Below are 21384 nucleotides of genomic sequence, written 5' to 3'. Positions count from 1 at the left end.
TTCCTATTCATATGTCACAATTTATGTACAATGATAAAGATTCACACATGCTTGCCTTTTTTACAGTAATCTTATTCCCTAGGTTTTAGCCCAAAGTCATATGATCATCATTTCAAATATCTTTTTTAAATAAAAAAAAAAAAAGGGATCATCAACTCAACTGGTTGTTTCCAGCAACATTGAATATATGGATTAGGACAACTTGAAAATATTACTAAAAAGTTATAAAACATTAAATATGCAGTTTAACATCTAGAAAATACCAATTCCAAAGCAACACTATATATCAAATAAGTTAGAGGGACATATGGATCTATATTGTTAAAGCTATAGGGTTAAAAAAAAAAAAAAAGTGCACTAGGGAGCCACTGCAGCTGTTAAATGATCAACACAAATCCTTTTCAATGTAGCATGTGTTGTTAAAGTGACACAAAACCCAACATTTTTATTTCATTATTCAGATAGAGCATAACATTTTAAAACAACTTTATAATTAACATCTTCTATTATCAAATGTTCACAGTTCTTTGTAACTTTTGTTGAAAAACAGGGACATTAGCTTAGGCGAGCACACGTGCCTGGAGCACTATACAACAGCAGTTTTGCAAAATGTTATCCATATGCAATAGCACTAGATGGCAGTACAATATAGTGCTCCAGACACCTACCTAGGTATCTCCAACTAAGAATACCATGGGAATTAAGCAACATTTGGTAATAGAAGTAAATTGGAAACTTTTTGAAAATGGTATATTTTTGTGTTTCATATCCCTTTAATCATTTAGGCAAGGGTTAAACAATGGCTTGTAAAATACATGGAGACTACAGCATGGCTCCTAAAATTCTAGCTCTGGCTACTATTTTATGCATACATTACTATAAAAATGTATAAATGGTTCCTTAGTATTCTAAGTGGCTATTTCTTTGGTTAAACATTAGGCTATGGGGACTTTGCTCTTTGATTAGAGCAGTTTATTTTTTGATAACAATATTCCTAATTTTAACTACAGACTCTATTCACTGTCTTAAAGGGACATAAAACAAGTTGGGATAGAGACAAAATATAATATGTACTTTAATTACTTTACCTGCAAATTTACACTGCAGTGCCTCGGCATTAACCCTTTCTTTTTAGTTTCTGAATTGTAAAGCTCTATCTCCCCCCACACAATTCCTTTTATGGCTGTATCTATGTTTATTGTTCTTTTGGTAAAATGCAAAAGTGAATAGGGATTATCTGCTGGAGCATGCCTAGAAGCTGTGAACTCAGTTGAAATACAATGCCTGTGTCTTCACACTGATAAGAGGGGTGGAGTTAGCTGCTCCAGGCAGCTTAGCTATGTAATTTTGCTTATTTTTGAAAATTATTTTAAAATACTTGCCACCAATTTTTAAACATTTTTTATGCAAATTATTTTAAATTAATTAACCCTTTTAGGATATGGACAGATATCAACCTGTTTTATGGCACTTTAAGACAGGTGACCAACCAGCATCTGTGCATGTAAGATCACAGGCCGCAAAACCTAGTTATTCTCCAAACATGAAAAAGGACAAGTTTATCAAGTTTCTGACTATGTTAAATAAAATTTGATAAGCAAACACTTGGTTACAAAAGGTGCTGCTGCACCGAAGAGAGAATGTCAGAACTTCCGAGGTAAAAAAAAAAACCTCTTAGCGGCCTAATGCAATTTTTTAATATATTTTTTAAAAAGGAAAGACTATCCCGGTTACTTATTATGTCCCTTAAAGAGCTACATATTAATGTATGGCTTCTAAACACAGACATTTCCTAAAAATGTTTAACGGCACTGTGCCAAATTTTAATAACGTTACAGGGTACCAATAGTGCAAACTGCAAATTACTGTCCCTTTAAGCCTTTCAAAATATTGATCTGTTCCCGACACCCCAATGTGTTAGGCAGCTGGCCCTCACTTGAATAGAAAATCCATATAAAATATAATAAAAATGTTAAACCTAAAGTAAGAAAAAAAAAAAGTGGGTTCAACTTTATGTACTGCTGTCATTATTTTAGCAATCTATTGGCTGTGTTCACAAATACTGGACATTTTTCCTGTAATAAAAAAGTGTGCTCCACTTTTGAGTTGATACATTTTGTACTGAAATATAAGTTATTAAACCTAAAAATAAAAAAAACACATCATCTGCAAGGATAACATTTGGAAAGAATGTAATGGTCCCATGACAAAAAATAGTCAAATCAGGACACTATAGTGGCTTATTTAGAAAAGCATTCTAGATTATTTTAAATTATATATATATAAAAAAAAAAAAAAAAAAAGGATAAATGCATGATTGGTAATCATCTAATTTAATTTACCCATCATATAGGTAGCCCCTTTAGTTTACAGTTTTGTTGAGACTTAAAAACTTGCTATAAAAAAAAAAAAAAGAAAAAAAAAAAAAAAAAAAAAAGTGTCATTTGAATGTGTGCTATATCCAATTCAAAATTACAAATTGAAGTTTCCTGCAGTGCTATATTAGGCGGTCCTTGACAAATTTGTTGAAAATCTTGGATAGCCCATAAATGTGACGAGCCAGAAAAAACAAATATACCAATTTATATTTATTAGCAATAACACAAAAGATGCAATTATATTTCAAATCTCAGAGGCCTAAAAATGATCAAGCTGCACTAAGCTAAGTGGGGGTGCCCACTGGAAATCTAAACCAGGTCTTAATTTTAAGGCTCCACCTGGCGCCTGGTTGTGTCAAGCCCTAATGTTAGGAAAAATATAATTTCACTGTTGCTCTATGTATAATTACCAGATACAGATTAGCTTACATTTAATTCAAGAACCTCTAAACCTTGTATACAGTTTGTCATTAATAAATTGTTCATCATAGATCCATTTACATTCATGAAACACATTAACCCCAGGGCTTGAAAAAACCTCATGAGCCACAACACCTACTTTTTATACATTTAGCTTTGTTTAGGATTGTACCAGTGGTTGACAAATTCATGCAACACTTAGGAACCACCCAAAAGGTTCATAAAAATAAATAAAACATGTAACAATGGATTTATTTATATTATTTAAAAAAATAAAATTAATTATTTTTCTCTCATTGTCTCGATCAATTTTATTGATGTTTCAAACTTAGTAATTATCTGCTATGAAACAATATATTTATGTAATCCAATGTCTGGAAAAATATATATATATATATATATATATATATATATATATATACAAAATGAATAAAATTGTATTCCAAGATGTAATATTGCTGAGCTATGATTTATTTTGATTAAAATGCTGAGTGTTCCTCATAAAGCAGTTATCTTCTCTGTGGTTTTAATTATTGATAGTAAATTTGTTCATCCTGGCAGAAAAAGGTTTTGGCTGCAGTTTAGCACCAAAAAGTGTGAACATTTTAGATCATTCTCACATCTAAAGTTTCCATTTTATGTGATGAGGCAGCAGATGAATCTATACACATGTTACTTCAAAAGCACTTCACACGTCACTCCATCACTGCTAAAAAATAAATAAAAAAAAATAATAATAATAATTGGAGCATAATGATTTTAATACTGTCTAACTGAAATGCAGATCTGCTGTAACAACGACTGATATGTAAAGTTTTAAGATTAGTGTGCGATTGTTGAAAAATGATTAACAGCTAACCTGTTAAAAAAAAAAAAAAAAAAAAATGAATGAATAATGTTAACTTGTCACTAGAATAGAGACCCGTTTTTGTTTATTTTCAGCTGTTAGTAAAAGGTGTTTCTTTTTACAAGTAAGATGAACCAATAAAGTACAGTAATGTCTAATATTTTAAATAGTATAGTGTAGGAAAGACAAAAGGGAAATGTTAGTCTTACTGTAACCACCCCTTTCCTGCAGCAAGAACAGCTCCCAGACTATAAACAGGAAGGTGGCAAAGGCTGGATTGAGCCAGAATCATGAAAATGAAAGGTCTGATCCACATACATTGATCTACACTTTAAGAGAACTGGATGCTTTCAATCCAAACAATTAAAATTAAATCAGTAACCGAGCAATATTGCTTAAAGTTAGTGTTTCTAGTGACTTGTTATAGCAGCAGCAGTGTATACACGAATAGTAAAATTGTTTCATAAGGATGAATTTTGTACATACATTTTTTATTTTGCTCTTTTGAGATCACAGCCCAATAAATGATCACTTTCTAAGAGCAGAAATGCTTCCTTACCTTATCTCTGTATCTATACCAACAGTTGAAAAATAACATTTTAGTACATAAGACTACCACACGCACTGGGAGTGCAATTTCTTCTGCAGGCAGTGTTTACATTACTTATCTATAGCCAATAGATTCAGCATAGACCGCAAATTCAACAAGCAAAAATCAGCTATTTCAATGCCAAACTAAATGTAAAGGAGCTATTTGTAAACAATTTAATACACTCCAGTAAGTAAAATGGATCATTGTGAACACATCGATGTAGTGAAATTTTTACAGCACACTGTCCCTGTAAGTTAAAATCACATTATGGACACTGTTACCGTTATGTCATTATAGAAAGATTAAGCCTTATAAAATATTTAAAAGAATATAAAAAAGGACCACTAATAAAATTGTGCTCCAATGTGCTAGAGTAATTTATAATTTCCCCAATTATTTGAACCAATCAGCAGTTGCTCCTAAACCTATGTATGACTTTCAAGAAAGGATACTAAAAAGACCAAAGAAAGTGTGATAAACAGTAAATTGAATGCAGAGTCATGAAAGTTTCAGTTTGACTTTCAAATCCATTTAAATGTGTGGTTTAACCCATTAACAGGAATTAAACAAGTAGCTCTGTTCAAGCCACTGAAATAATGAAATGCTAGCACATTGCTCCTTTCCTACCCTTTAATAAAATTGCTAATTCAAGAAATACATGCAAATAAAACACTGCTTTAAAAACAGACTTTACAATAATCCATGGCTACTATAATCTTATTTCAAACTGGGTTTTTTTCTATTTGAATGTAAATTACCTATTGTTGCTATGTTGTCAATATACCAGATAATTATTTCCACAGAACCATGAACTTAATTTTTTTCTTATATTTTTTATCCTTTTCATGGTAGATTTATTACACCCACGTACAATTCTACAAAATATATTTGTGGTCTAATAAAGTATAAATTTGTGAATTATAAAAATTGCATATATTTCCTGTTTTTTTTACAAGTTTTGCTTCAGCATACATAATTTCATATTAACCCTTTCCCGCCGTTGCATTCCATCACAACGGCGCTGGGCTTTAAAGCTGTTATGACGGACTACAACGTCATAGCCAAAGGCTGTCCTGAAGCCTACTGCGCTTGCATGATTTGATTGCGGTCTGGAGGGCGTTCCTAGCGTCCAAGGGACGCCCCACAGACCCGATCCCATAATTGAAATCTCGCGATCGTTTCAATTTGTCTACATCGGAACAGTTGTTCCGATGTAGACACTTTAACCCAGTCACGAAAGGGTTAAAGTGCAGCAAGAATTAGTGATTTTTTATTTTTGACTAATAAAAATGATAAATTAAGCAATGTGTTTTTAAAGACATTTTAAAAGGCATTTTTAGCAAACATTTCACTGTTTTGCAGAACACAGATATACATCTTTAAGATGTCTTAAATGGATATAAAATAAAAAATTTGCCTTTGATTATTCAGGCAGAGCACAAAATTTTAAACAACGTTACAATGTACTTCTAATATTTAATTTGCCTTGTTCTCTTAGTAATCTTTGTTGAAAAACATACCTAGGTAAGCTCAGGGGCAGCAATACACTACTGGGAGTTTGCTGCCGATTGATGGCTGCACATATATGCCTTATCACTGGCTTATCAGCTCTGTTTAGCTAGCTACCAGCAATGCACTGCTGCTACTTCAACAAAGAATACCAAGAGAATGAGACACATTTGAAGTAAATGGGAAAGTTGTTTAACGACTGAGTACGTACCTGGCACGTCCTCTGTCAAATTGAGAGCTGGAAGCGATCAAAATTGCTTCCAGCCGCTCTCAGGGTATTGCAGCGATGCCTCGATAGTGAGGCATTGTGCAATAACCTTTAAGCAGTAACCGATGCAGAGAGGGCCACTATGTGTGGGTGGGTGTGTGTGTGGGGGTGTAGGGTTATTCAGAGATTCCTGACAGATATCAGTGTTACAAGTAACTATCTCTAATTTTGAGAGAAACAAAAATGAATTGGAAATAGCAAAGTGCTACTTGTACTTATTGCCCTATAACTTACAAAAAAGCAAAGAATATGTAAACATTGGGTATTTCTAAACTCAGGACAAAATTTAGAAACTATTTAGCATGGGTGGTTTTGGTGGTTGTAGATGCGTAAAAGATTTTGGGGGTCAAAGTTAGAAAAAATGTTTTTACATTTTTTAATCATATTTTATAAAAAAAAATTAGTAAATTATATGATGAGATGAAAATAATGGTATCTTTAGAAAGTCTATTAAATGGCGAGAAAAACAGTATATATATATATATATATATATATATAAATAAAATATATGTGTGGGTACAGTAAATGAGTAAGAGGGAAATTACAGCTAAACACAAACACCGCAGAAATGTAAAAACAGCACTGGGTCCTTAATGGTAAGAGAATTGAAAAAAAAAATGGTCTGTCACTAAGGGGTTAAAATTGTATGCTTTTTGAATCATGAAAGAAAAAATGTGGGGTTCCATGTCCCTTTAAGCATTGTTTACGCTATCTGTTTTGCTGTAGCCAATTAACCCTTTCCGTCTGGACTTGTCTACATCGGAACAAAGTTCAGATGTAAACAAATAAGTAAAAATTTAAATCACGCAATTGTTCATGCGATCACGTGATTTCAATGATGGGATTGGGTCAGGGGGGAGTGCCTATGATGCTAGGCTTGCCCTACAAAATGTGATCCCATTCAGAAAGCGCCGATGGCTTCAGTACAGCCAAACGGATAGGACGTCCAAGCCGTCCCAACGACGAGAAGGGTTTAATGACCAATGTAATTTATCTTCTGCACTGATTAATCAACCACTGTGTAGGCTATGATTTATGTATTCCACAAAATGAATTCCAGTCTCTCTCTGTGGGATGGGGAAAAAAAATACAGTTCTCTGAACATAAGAGCAAAATCTAGCAAAAAAGGACAATGCAACATTTGGACATAAAACATATGCCAGTACACTAAATGTTGAATTTAATGTCCCTTTAAATCTCTGTTCCACTTCTTAGCACATTATATATATATATATATATATATATATATATATATATACATATACACACACACACACATATATATACACACACAAATTACCTCAATAAAAGTATCTGGATAAATAATTTAATATGACTTATGTGAGGGATCAGAAAAGTAAATAAGCAATAACAATATTAAAAATAATGGAACTGCCACAAAAAAACAAATGGGTGTTAATTTAAAAGCAACCCATTTCTAGGGTGAATCAAAATAAAAACAAGATATTAAACTTAAATGAAAATACAAGAGTTTAGCAAATGACTCCAGAAAGAGAAACCACTCTAAGTAGGCCTTGCACCTAACTAGGCAAGTGACAACAGTTATATCGCAGATAGACAAGACTATCTGATACTCCCACATTTAACATTTACGGTCCTCTACCATTGTAATAATCCCACGCCGCCCCAGCCTGTGGCCTCTTCTAGCCTGAAGTAGGGCGGCTAAACCTTATAGGCAAACGTGCTAGCTGGTGGGAAACTCACTACCAGATGTGTACAAGACCGGCCCCGACACCTAATACAAGTAGCACTCTCTCGCTTACCCTCTGGCCGCTTCCAAGCTTTTGATCAGCTTCTTGATCTTCCATATCTCCACGTTCCTATCTGCAGCACTCGGGTCGTCCGCCATCTTCTCTCCTCCTGCTCTCTACAGCCGCGCTGTGCAGCAGAAACAAGACAAACGGTTAGTCAGGCAATACCAGCTGCAACTCGCGCTATTAGATGTAGATTCCATGCGAGCAAGCAGCGGCCATTACCTGTGCCCTATCGCCGGCTTCTCTACCGCTCCCTCTGCGTCTGATCTCAATGGAGGCGGCTCAGGCTCCCAGCTGTGACGTAGAAACCGGCTTCTCTTCTCTTTCTCAGTCGCCGCTGCATGTGTTGCAATCCAAAGCCTGTTCACATGGGGCGAGTGATGTCACTTCCTGCCGACAGCACTTTCCTGTCAGATTGGCTGTGTGTCGGTAAATAAGGCACTATGCTATTGGTTCACGTAGCAGTGGGGCCTTAAGGGAATTGTAGTTAGTTTTGTGGAGGGCCTAGGCATTGGAATTGACGAGAAAGTTTGATATTTGTAAACTACCTGGACGTTCTCAGTAAATTACACTATGTTTTATGTATATATATTTTTTTATTTTTAAATACAGACAGGTGTTATTTAGGTCTTAACCAGAGATCTTGTTAAAAGCATTTTTCTTAAATCTCATACTTTTAAAATTACTTAATGCATTTCACTTTGTCAGTAAAACACAGTCTGCCAGTCAAAACAACCCTTGAAAAATTAAACAAAGGCTGGATTATGAATGGAGCGCAATTTAGTGCTAACGCAGTGTATGCAAGCAATGGGTAATATTTAAATATCTAATTAGACAAATATTCCTACACTATAACTGCACAAAATCCTGATTTCACAGAGGGTAACAACCTATTTTGACAATATATGTATACCAGGATTTTAATTTTGCTTCTGTCATTTACTAGTGGAGGATAGAAGAAAGCTGACTAATGAAAGTTTGCAAATGTTCATGTAATTAGTATGTTATTCACATCTTCCTCAAAAATACACTGGAGTCAAGCTATCAGACAGTTTAAAAATCCAAGTCAAGCTATCAGACACTGTTTTGGAGCTATCGGACAGGTTTAAAACAGTAGTCAAGCTATCAGACACTTATTTGTTAGAACTTTCTTAAGACTATTAAAGGCTGTACCATACATATACGCTAATAAGAAATGTTTTAATGAATACCACAAGCATTTTTGTTATAAATGTCACTCAAATGTAAAAAAAAAATTCATATTCCAGCATTTCTCTAAGCGTTAAAAACAAAATTCCCCATTGTTCCACTACATTTTCACCACAGCTAGTTCAAACAATGACCCCACTAAGATATCACAAAGTATGGAAACTTTTTAGTGTGGAATTTTAAAAATATAGGGCCCCAAACGTCCCTAAAATTGCAAAAATCATCACTTTCAAGCAATTTCACTTAGGAATAAAAGCAAAATCTCCCATTGTGCCACTACATTTTCACCACAGCTAGCTCACACAATGACCACTCTACGATATCATAAATTTTGGAGAGTTTTTACTGTGGAATTTTAAAAATATTGGGCCCCAAATGTCCCTCGAATTGCATAAATTGGCTATTTTCAGCAAATTCACTTAGGAATAAAAAAGAAATCTCCCATTGTGCCACTAAATTTCCACCACAGCTAGCTCACACAATGACCCCTCTAGGATATCACAAATTTTGGAGACTTTTTACTGTGGAATTTTCAAAATATTGGGCCCCAAATGTCCATCAAATTGCAAAAATAGGCACTTTCCAAAAATTTCACTTTGGGATAAAAAAAGAAATCTCCCATTGTGCCACTAAATTTCCAACACAGCTAGCTCACACAATGACCCCTCTACGATATCACAAAGTATGGGGTGTTTTTACTGTGGAATTTTAAAAATATTGTGCCCCAAATGTCCCTCAAATTGCATAAATAGGCCATTTTCAGCAAATTCACATAGGGATAAAAGCAAAATCTCCCATTGTGCCACTAAATTTCCACCCCAGCTAGCTCACACAATGGCCCCTCTACGATATCACAAAGTATGGGGTGGTTTTACTGTGGAATTTTAAAAATATTGTGCCCCAAATGTCCCTCAAATTGCGAAAATAGGCACTTTCCAAAAATTTCACTTTGGGATAAAAAAGAAATCTCCCATTGTGCCACTAAATTTCCACCACAGCTAGCTCACACAATGACCCCTCTACGATATCACACATTTTGGAGAGTTTTTTTACTGTGGAATTTTAAAAATATAGGGCCCCAGATGTCCCTTGAATTTCATAAATCGGCCCTTTTCAGCAAATTCACTTAGGAATAAAAAAGAAATCTCCCATTGTTCCACTAAAATTTCACAACAGCTAGCTCACACAATGACCCCTCTACGATATCACAAAGTTTGGAGACTTTTTACTGTGGAATTTAAAAAATATTGGGACCCATATGTCCCTCGAATTGCATAAAGAGGCCCTTTTCAGCGAATTAATTTAGGAATAAAAAAGAAATCTCCCATTGTGCCACTAAAATTTCACCACAGCTAGCTCACACAATGACCCCTCTACGGTATCACTAAGTTTGGACCACTTTTACTGTGGAATTTTAAAAATATTGGGACCCAAATGTCCCTTGAATTTCATAAATCAGCAATTTTCAGCAAATTCACTTAGGAATAAAAAAGAAATCTCCCATTGTTCCACTAAAATTTCACCACAGCTAGCTCACACAATGACCCCTCTACGATATCACACATTTTGGAGATTTTTTACTGTGGAATTTTAAAAATATAGGGCCCCAAATGTGCCTTGAATTTCATAAATCGGCCCTTTTCAGCATATTCACTTAGGAATAAAAAAGAAATCTCCCATTGTTCCACTAAAATTTCACCACAGCTAGCTCACACAATGACCCCTCTACGATATCACAAAGTTTGGAGACTTTTTACTGTGGAATTTTAAAAATATTGGGACCCATGTGTCCCTCGAATTGCATAAATACGCCCTTTTCAGCAAATTAACTTAGGAATAAAAAAGAAATCTCCCATTGTGCCACTAAAATTTCACCACAGCTAGCTCACACAATGACCCCTCTATGGTATCACTAAGTTTGGACCATTTTTACTGTGGAATTTTAAAAATATTGGGCCCCAAATGTCACTCAAATTGCAAAAATAGGCACTTTCCAAAAATTTGACTTTGGGATAAAAAAGAAATCTCTCATTGTGCCACTAAATTTCCATCACAGCTAGCTCACACAATGACCCCTCTACGATATCACACATTTTGGAGAGTTTTTTTACAGTGGAATTTTAAAAATATAGGGCCCCAGATGTCCCTTGAATTTCATAAATCGGCCCTTTTCAGCAAATTCACTTAGGAATAAAAAAGAAATCTCCAATTGTTCAACTAAAATTTCACCACAGCTAGCTCACACAATGACCCCTCTATGATATCACAAAGTTTGGAGACTTTTTACTGTGGAATTTTAAAAATATTGGGACCCATATGTCCCTCAAATTGCATAAATAGGCTCTTTTCAGCAAATTAACTTAGGAATAAAAAAGAAATCTCCCATGGTGCCACTAACATTTCACCACAGCTAGCTCATACAATGACCCCTCTATGGTATCACTAAGTTTGGACTATTTTTACTGTGGAATTTTAAAAATATTGGGCCCCAAATGTCCCTCAAATTGCAAAAATAGGCACTTTCCAAAAAATTGACTTTGGGATAAAAAAGAAATCTCCCATTGTGCCACTAAATTTCCACCACAGCTAGCTCACACAATGACCCTTCTACGATATCACACATTTTGGAGAGTTTTTAATGTGGAATTTTAAAAATATTGGGCCCCGAATGTCCCTCGAATTGCATAAATTGGCTATTTTCAGCAAATTCACTTAGGAATAAAAAAGAAATCTCCCATTGTGCCACTAAATTTCCACCACAGCTAGCTCACACAATGACCCCTCTAGGATATCACAAATTTTGGAGACTTTTTACTGTGGAATTTTCAAAATATTGGGCCCCAAATGTCCATCAAATTGCAAAAATAGGCACTTTCCAAAAATTTCACTTTGGGATAAAAAAGAAATCTCCCATTGTGCCACTAAATTTCCACCACAGCTAGCTCACACAATGACCCCTCTACGATATCACAAAGTATGGGGTGTTTTTACTGTGGAATTTTAAAAATATTGTGCCCCAAATGTCCCTCAAATTGCATAAATAGGCCATTTTCAGCAAATTCACATAGGGATAAAAGCAAAATCTCCCATTGTGCCACTAAATTTCCACCCCAGCTAGCTCACACAATGGCCCCTCTACGATATCACAAAGTATGGGGTGGTTTTACTGTGGAATTTTAAAAATATTGTGCCCCAAATGTCCCTCAAATTGCGAAAATAGGCACTTTCCAAAAATTTCACTTTGGGATAAAAAAGAAATCTCCCATTGTGCCACTAAATTTCCACCACAGCTAGCTCACACAATGACCCCTCTACAATATCACACATTTTGGAGAGTTTTTTTACTGTGGAATTTTAAAAATATAGGGCCCCAGATGTCCCTTGAATTTCATAAATCGGCCCTTTTCAGCAAATTCACTTAGGAATAAAAAAGAAATCTCCCATTGTTCCACTAAAATTTAACAACAGCTAGCTCACACAATGACCCCTCTACGATATCACAAAGTTTGGAGACTTTTTACTGTGGAATTTAAAAAATATTGGGACCCATATGTCCCTCGAATTGCATAAAGAGGCCCTTTTCAGCTAATTACTTTAGGAATAAAAAAGAAATCTCCCATTGTGCCACTAAAATTTCACCACAGCTAGCTCACACAATGACCCCTCTACGGTATCACTAAGTTTGGACCATTTTTACTGTGGAATTTTAAAAATATTGGGCCCCAAATGTCCCTTGAATTTCATAAATCAGCAATTTTCAGCAAATTCACTTAGGAATAAAAAAGAAATCTCCCATTGTTCCACTAAAATTTCACCACAGCTAGCTCACACAATGACCTCTCTACGATATCACTCATTTTGGAGAGTTTTTACTGTGGAATTTTAAAAATATAGGGCCCCAAATGTGCCTTGAATTTCATAAATCGGCCCTTTTCAGCATATTCACTTAGGAATAAAAAAGAAATCTCCCATTGTTCCACTAAAATTTTACCACAGCTAGCTCACACAATGACCCCTCTACGATATCACAAAGTTTGGAGACTTTTTACTGTGGAATTTTAAAAATATTGGGACCCATATGTCCCTCGAATTGCATAAATACGCCCTTTTCAGCAAATTAACTTAGGAATAAAAAAGAAATCTCCCATTGTGCCACTAAAATTTCACCACAGCTAGCTCACACAATGACCCCTCTACGGTATCACTAAGTTTGGACCATTTTTACTGTGGATTTTTAAAAATATTGGGCCCCAAATGTCACTCAAATTGCAAAAATAGGCACTTTCCAAAAATTTGACTTTGGGATAAAAAAGAAATCTCCCATTGTGCCACTAAATTTCCATCACAGCTAGCTCACACAATGACCCCTCTACGATATCACACATTTTGGAGAGTTTTTTTACAGTGGAATTTTAAAAATATAGGGCCCCAGATGTCCCTTGAATTTCATAAATCGGCCCTTTTCAGCAAATTCACTTAGGAATAAAAAAGAAATCTCCAATTGTTCAACTAAAATTTCACCACAGCTAGCTCACACAATGACCCCTCTATGATATCACAAAGTTTGGAGACTTTTTACTGTGGAATTTTAAAAATATTGGGACCCATATGTCCCTCAAATTGCATAAATAGGCTCTTTTCAGCAAATTAACTTAGGAATAAAAAAGAAATCTCCCATGGTGCCACTAACATTTCACCACAGCTAGCTCATACAATGACCCCTCTATGGTATCACTAAGTTTGGACTATTTTTACTGTGGAATTTTAAAAATATTGGGCCCCAAATGTCCCTCAAATTGCAAAAATAGGCACTTTCCAAAAAATTGACTTTGGGATAAAAAAGAAATCTCCCATTGTGCCACTAAATTTCCACCACAGCTAGCTCACACAATGACCCTTCTACGATATCACACATTTTGGAGAGTTTTTACTGTGGAATTTTTAAAATATTGGGCCCCGAATGTCCCTTGAATTTCATAAATCGGCCCTTTTCAGCAAATTCACTTAGGAATAAAAAAGAAATCTCCCATTGTTCAACTAAAATTACACCACAGCTAGCTCACACAATGACCCCTCTACTATATCACAAAGTTTGGAGACTTTTTACTGTGGAATTTTAAAAATATTGGGACCCATATGTCCCTCAAATTGCATAAATAGGCCCTTTTCAGCAAATTAACTTAGGAATAAAAAAGAAATCTCCCATTGTGCCACTAAAATTTCACCACAGCTAGCTCACACAATGACCCCTCTACGGTATCACTAAGTTTGGGGCCCAATATTTTTAAAATTCCTCAGTAAAAAGTCTCTAAACTTTGTGATATCGTAGAGGGGTCATTGTGTGAGCTAGCTGTGGTGAAATTTTAGTGGAACAATGGGAGATTTCTTTTTTATTCCTAAGTGAATTTGCTGAAAAGGGCCGATTTATGAAATTCAAGGGACATTTGGGGCCCAATATTTTTAAAATTCCACAGTAAAAACTCTCTAAAATGTGTGATATCGTAGAGGGGTCATTGTGCGAGCTAGCTGTGGTGGAAATTTAGTGGCACAATGGGAGATTTCTTTTTTATCCCAAAGTCAAATTTTTGGAAAGTGCCTATTTTTTCAATTTGAGGGACATTTGGGGCCCAATATTTTTAAAATTCCACAGTAAAAAGTCTCCAAACTTTGTGATATCGTAGAGGGGTCATTGTGTGAGCTAGCTGTGGTGAAAGTTTAGTGGAACAATGGAAGATTTCTTTTTTATTCCTAAAAAGGGCCTATTTATGCAATTCGAGGGACATATGGGTCCCAATATTTTTAAAATCCCACAGTAAAAAGTCTCCAAACTTTGTGATATCGTAGAGGGGTCATTGTGTGAGCTAGCTGTGGTGAAATTTTAGTGGCACAATGGGAGATTTCTTTTTTATCCCAAAGTCAAATTTTTGGAAAGTGCCTATTTTTGCAATTTGAGGGACATTTGGGGCCCAATATTTTTAAAATTCCACAGTAAAAACACCCCATACATTGTGATATTGTAGAGGGGTCATTTTGTGAGCTAGCTGGGGTGGAAATTTAGTGGCACAATGGGAGATTTTGCTTTTATCCCTATGTGAATTTGCTGAAAATGGCCAATTTATGCAATTTGAGGGACATTTGGGGCACAATATTTTTAAAATTCCACAGTAAAAATGGTCCAAACTTAGTGATACCGTAGAAGGGTGATTGTGTGAGCTAGCTGTGGTGAAATTTTAGTGGCACAATGGGAGATTTCTTTTTTCCTAAGTTAATTTGCTGAAAAGGGCCTATTTATGCAATTCGAGGGACATATGGGTCCCAATATTTTAAAAATTCCACAGTAAAAAGTCTCCAAACTTTGTGATATCGTAGAGGGGTCATTGTGTGAGCTAGTTGTGTTGAAATTTTAGTGGAACAATGGGAGATTTCTTTTTTATTCCTAAGTGAATTTGCTGAAAAGGGCCGATTTATGAAATTCAAGGGACATTTGGGGCCCAATATTTTTAAAATTCCACAGTAAAAACTCTCCAAAATGTGTGATATCGTAGAGGGGTCATTGTGTGAGCTAGCTGTGGTGGAAATTTAGTGGAACAATGGGAGATTTCTTTTTTATCCCAAAGTCAAATTTTTGGAAAGTGCCTATTTTTTCAATTTGAGGGACATTTGGGGCCCAATATTTTTAAAATTCCACAGTAAAAAGTCTCCAAACTTTGTGATATCGTAGAGGGGTCATTGTGTGAGCTAGCTGTGGTGAAAGTTTAGTGGAACAATGGAAGATTTCTTTTTTATTCCTAAGTGAATTTGCTGAAAAGGGCCGATTTATGAAATTCAAGGGACATTTGGGGCCCAATATTTTTAAAATTCCACAGTAAAAACTCTCCAAAATGTGTGATATCGTAGAGGGGTCATTGTGTGAGCTAGCTGTGGTGGAAATTTAGTGGCACAATGGGAGATTTCTTTTTTATCCCAAAGTCAAATTTTTGGAAAGTGCCTATTTTTGCAATTTGAGGGACATTTGGGGCCCAATATTTTTAAAATTCCACAGTAAAAATGGTCCAAACTTAGTGATACCATAGAGGGGTCATTGTGTGAGCTAGCTGTGGTGAAATTTTAGTGGCACAATGGGAGATTTCTTTTTTATTCCTAAGTGAATTTGCTGAAAAGGGCCGATTCTTGAAATTCAAGGGACATTTGGGGCCCTATATTTTTAAAATTCCACAGTAAAAACTCTCCAAAATGTGTGATATCGTAGAGGGGTCATTGTGTGAGCTAGCTGTGGTGGAAATTTAGTGGCACAATGGGAGATTTCTTTTTTATCCCAAAGTAAAATTTTTGGAAAGTGCCTATTTTTGCAATTTGATGGACATTTGGGGCCCAATATTTTGAAAATTCCACAGTAAAAAGTCTCCAAAATTTGTGATATCCTAGAGGGGTCATTGTGTGAGCTAGCTGTGGTGGAAATTTAGTGGCACAATGGGAGATTTCTTTTTTATTCCTAAGTGAATTTGCTGAAAAGGGCCGATTCTTGAAATTCAAGGGACATTTGGGGCCCTATATTTTTAAAATTCCACAGTAAAAACTCTCCAAAATGTGTGATATCGTAGAGGGGTCATAGTGTGAGCTAGCTGTGGTGGAAATTTAGTGGTACAATGGGAGATTACTTTTTTATCCCAAAGTGAAATTTTTGGAAAGTGCCTATTTTTGCAATTTGAGGGACATTTGGGGCCCAATATTTTTAAAAATCCACAGTAAAAATGGTCCAAACTTAGTGATACCGTAGAAGGGTCATTGTGTCAGCTAGCTGTGGTGAAATTTTAGTGGCACAATGGGAGATTTCTTTTTTATTCCTAAGTTAATTTGCTGAAAAGGACCTATTTATGCAATTCGAGGGACATATGGGTCCCAATATTTTTAAAATTCCACAGTAAAAAGTCTCCAAACTTTGTGATATCGTAGAGGGGTCATTGTGTGAGCTAGCTGTGGTGAAATTTTAGTGGAACAATGGGAGATTTCTTTTTTATTCCTAAGTGAATTTGCTGAAAAGAGCCGATTTATGAAATTCAAGGGACATTTGGGGCCCAATATTTTTAAAATTCCACAGTAAAAACTCTCCAAAATGTGTGATATCGTAGAGGGGTCATTGTGTGAGCTAGCTGTGGTGGAAATTTAGTGGCACAATGGGAGATTTCTTTTTTATCCCAAAGTCAAATTTTTGGAAAGTGCCTATTTTTGCAATTTGAGGGACATTTGGGGCCCAATATTTTTAAAATTCCACAGTAAAAACACCCCATACATTGTGATATTGTAGAGGGTCATTTTGTGAGCTAGCTGTGTTGGAAATTTAGTGGCACAATGGGAGATTTTGCTTTTATCCCTATGTGAATTTGCTTAAAATGGCCTATTTATGCAATTTGAGGGACATTTGGGGCACAATATTTTTAAAATTCCACAGTAAAAATGGTCCAAACTTAGTGATACCGTAGAAGGGTCATTGTGTGAGCTAGCTGTGGTGAAATTTTAGTGGCACAATGGGAGATTTCTTTTTTCCTAAGTTAATTTGCTGAAAAGGGCCTATTTATGCAATTCGAGGGACATATGGGTCCCAATATTTTAAAAATTCCACAGTAAAAAGTCTCCAAACTTTGTGATATCGTAGAGGGGTCATTGTGTGAGCTAGCTGTGTTGAAATTTTAGTGGAACAATGGGAGATTTCTTTTTTATTCCTAAGTGAATTTGCTGAAAAGGGCCGATTTATGAAATTCAAGGGACATTTGGGGCCCAATATTTTTAAAATTCCACAGTAAAAACTCTCCAAAATGTGTGATATCGTAGAGGGGTCATTGTGTGAGCTAGCTGTGATGGAAATTTAGTGGCACAATGGGAGATTTCTTTTTTATCCCAAAGTCAAATTTTTGGAAAGTGCCTATTTTTGCAATTTGAGGGACATTTGGGGCCCAATATTTTTAAAATTCCACAGTAAAAACACCCCATACTTTGTGATATCGTAGAGGGGTCATTGTGTGAGCTAGCTGTGGTGAAATTTTAGTGGCACAATGGGAGATTTCTTTTTTATTCCTAAGTGAATTTGCTGAAAAGGGCCAATTTATGCAATTCGAGGGACATTTGGAGCCCAATATTTTTAAAATTCCACAGTAAAAACTCTCCAAAATTTATGATATCGTAGAGGAGTCATTGTGTGAGCTAGCTGTGGTGAAAATGTAGTGGCACAATGGGAGATTTTGCTTTTATCCCTAAGTGAAATTGCTTGAAAGTGATGATTTTTGCAATTTGAGGGGCGTTTGGGGCCCTATATTTTTAAAATTCCACACTCAAAAGTTTCCATACTTTGTGATATCTTAGTGGGGTCATTGTTTGAACTAGCTGTGGTTAAAATGTAGTGGCACGGGGGAACTTCCGGGTGGCGGCCATGACAGGTCGCTTAATCATCAGCTCCTTCATCTCTACAAAGGAATCTATGTGAAATCTCCTTCCCAATATACCATCCTACATATAGTTTGAGTTGAGGACATACAGTAAAGCCAGTTCTCTCAGGATATGTAAATATCTTTGGAACAGCAACAGTATTTACCGAACCGGAGTGAATTAGAGGTTGCGGCCTATCATCATTCTAACCCCCCGGCAGGGCATGGATGTGCCTCTGTCGTTATGAAGCAGTGAGCACCGCAAGACACTGCATATTTCTTTTCTCGCAAGACACAATATATACCTAGAGCTACATTGCTTGTTGTATCTTTATTTGTTGTAAACTACAACTTATTCACTATGGAGTTCCCGCCGAGCTTTATGGAGGAGCTGTGCATCTTACTTAGGAATCATCATGCTACATTAGAAGCTGAGCTCGCTATGGCATTCGACTGTATTAAAAATGAATTGGTCCACAAGGACTCCCGACCCGTGACCCACACAGCAGAAGGGGGGGGTGTGGGTGCTTTGGGGCCCCGGCGCCTATGCCCTACCCTTGGTACTTCAGTGACAGATGGGGAGCCGGAGATTATGAGAGCAGCAGAATGCTCTGATGTAAAGACGGACTTAGAAGCAGCGCTTACTTTACAGACCCTTACTAGTTTACCTCACGCTAGCAAGCTGCAAAAGTTCCGGTCTGAAGTACAGCAGGAGCTGAAGATAGCTGAGAACTCTCGCCACTCACTCTCAGGACACAAGTTAAACCGCGCCGATGTGACCCCTGCCCGGCATTTAGTACCTTCTATGCAAGAGGTAATGAGACAGGGTGAGCTCCTAAGGGATACAGCTTCGCATAGACCTGTAATATTATGGCCATACTTGCAACCACGCCTCTCCTGGGACCCGGGACCTCCGTTCTGTGGGAGTATTGGAGGGGCACTTTTCAGATTTCTTAGCCTTGGAAGGTGGCTGCTGACGACTTGGCGCAATGAGGACACTGCTTTTCCTTTAGCGATAAGGTGACTTTTCAACATATCGCCACTCCAAATTATACTTACCGCTCCTGTCACATGCACATAAAAACCTCTGCAACTTTTCCTATGAACACTATGTTTATACTCAACACAGCACACGCAGTATCTCTCCTGGATATTTATATTACATTAACCAGTTGCATCGCTATATAGCTGTTTGTGTATCCGGTGGACTGATTTGTTAATCACCATTACATATGAATCTGTTGTAGTGTTAAACTCTCTATGTCCTGAAATTACATATACTGAGATTTGCACTCTGAAGCTCTAGTTTTTATAATTACTGCTCCTGCCACACGCATATAAGAGCCTCTGAAACTTTAGCTATGAACACTATGTTTATACACAGTATCGCACATAATGTATCTCTCCTGGGTATTTATATTCCATTAACCTGTTGTATCTCTGTATAGCTGTTTGTATATCTGGTAGACTGATTTGCCAATCACCATTACATATGAATCTATTGCAGTCCTGTATTCACTATGCTCTGACATCGCATACACTGAGATTTGTACTCTGAAGCTCTAGCTTTTTATATGGTCTACTATAACTGTTATCTCATAATAATGTAACCTTTCAGTGAAGGCTGGTCCTTCAAATATTACACTCCTTTGAGCTATATGAGGTTTGCACCACCTATAACAGATCTGAGTAATATGTATATCTTATCTTTTAAGGTTTTTGACCATTACTGTTAATGAAGGAGGTTCAGTCAACTATATATTGTCAGATATACTTAGGGGAGTACACTAAAATATTTGTACCCTTCTCATAGAGTCCAGGGTCAGCGGGTTAATTTCCCAGGAATAGTCAGTGCATTCACTAACATGCTTTATGGACTAGTAGTTACTCAGTCCCCCAGAAATTTTAAGTAAATTCAAATTCCCATTTAACATATGAAGCCCATATGCTTGGAATTTAGATGCTCCTTATTCTCCAGTGTCAAATTTGGGATCTCCAGGACCATAATTATATCCCTTGTCCATAACAAGTATCTTTGCATTAACCAACCAGTTTGTTTATACAATAAGGGTTAACACCAAGTTTATTGTGTCCTTTTTTCAGTTAATTGTTATCGTATTCTACTATATTTCCACAAAAAAAAAAAAAAAAAAAAGAGGTTCTCATCTGAAGATCCAAAAGTGGTCTTTTATACTTGAAATAGCCCCCTATATATGACCATACACTGCTGGCTGTGGCCCAAGAGCGGCCTTTGTTACCTTCTAGGGAGCCTACAGTTTACTAGGCATTGTACATTCACAATACCAGTCTGCATTATTGTTTCAGGTACGCACTGTGTTCTTCTCAAACAGATGTCATAATCCACCTGTTATTTTTTACTGTGATGTTTTGTTTATTACATTATATGTATGCCTCATTCTGAACCTCAATAAAAAATATATAAAAAAAAAAAAAAATGTAGTGGCACAATAGGGAATTTTGTTTTTAACGCTTAGAGAAATGCTGGAATATGACTTTTTTTTTTTACATTTGAGTGACATTTATAACAAAAATGCTTGTGGTATTCATTAAAACATTTCTTATTAGCATATATGTATGGTACAGCCTTTAATAGTCTTAAGAAAGTACTAACAAATAAGTGTCTGACTACTGTTTTAAACCTGTCTGATAGCTCCAAAACAGTGTCTGATAGCTTGACTTGGATTTTTAAACTGTCTGATAGCTTGACTCCAGTAAAAAATACTGGGTGAGCTGTAGATAACTGGACCCAGGTTGTAGGTGTGGGACACAAAATTGCCGCTCCCCAAAGCTCTACCTTTGGCCCCACTATTGATTGTTTGTGCCACATATAATTTTCACAACCGATCCATGGCTTAAATGTTTAATGTTACCTCTGGTTGTAACACACCCAGTGATTCCACCTCCCTTGCAGTAGCATTTTTGGAAATTACACCTGGAGGGACACTA

The 21384-nt window shown here is 36.2% G+C and overlaps 1 protein-coding gene across 1 annotated transcript in view; it reads right to left on the bottom strand.

Annotated features, from left to right (window-relative positions):
- Positions 1–8166, bottom strand: part of ETF1 (eukaryotic translation termination factor 1) — a 72402-nt gene extending 64236 nt beyond the window's left edge. Inside the window, exons 1-2 of the mRNA XM_053718554.1 lie at positions 8012–8166; positions 7799–7913 (exon numbers count right to left, since the gene is read on the bottom strand). Of these exons, the coding sequence (XP_053574529.1) occupies positions 7799–7884 (86 nt within the window). The 5' untranslated portion in view covers positions 7885–7913; positions 8012–8166. The remainder of the gene's footprint in view (positions 1–7798; positions 7914–8011) is intronic.
- Between the last annotated feature and the right edge of the window lie 13218 nt (positions 8167–21384).

The sequence above is a fragment of the Bombina bombina genome, chromosome 6, assembly GCF_027579735.1.
Source record: "Bombina bombina isolate aBomBom1 chromosome 6, aBomBom1.pri, whole genome shotgun sequence".
NCBI classification, from domain to species: Eukaryota; Metazoa; Chordata; class Amphibia; order Anura; family Bombinatoridae; genus Bombina; species Bombina bombina.
Note: the sequence above shows the minus strand (reverse complement) of the source record. Positions and strands in the feature narration are given on the sequence as shown.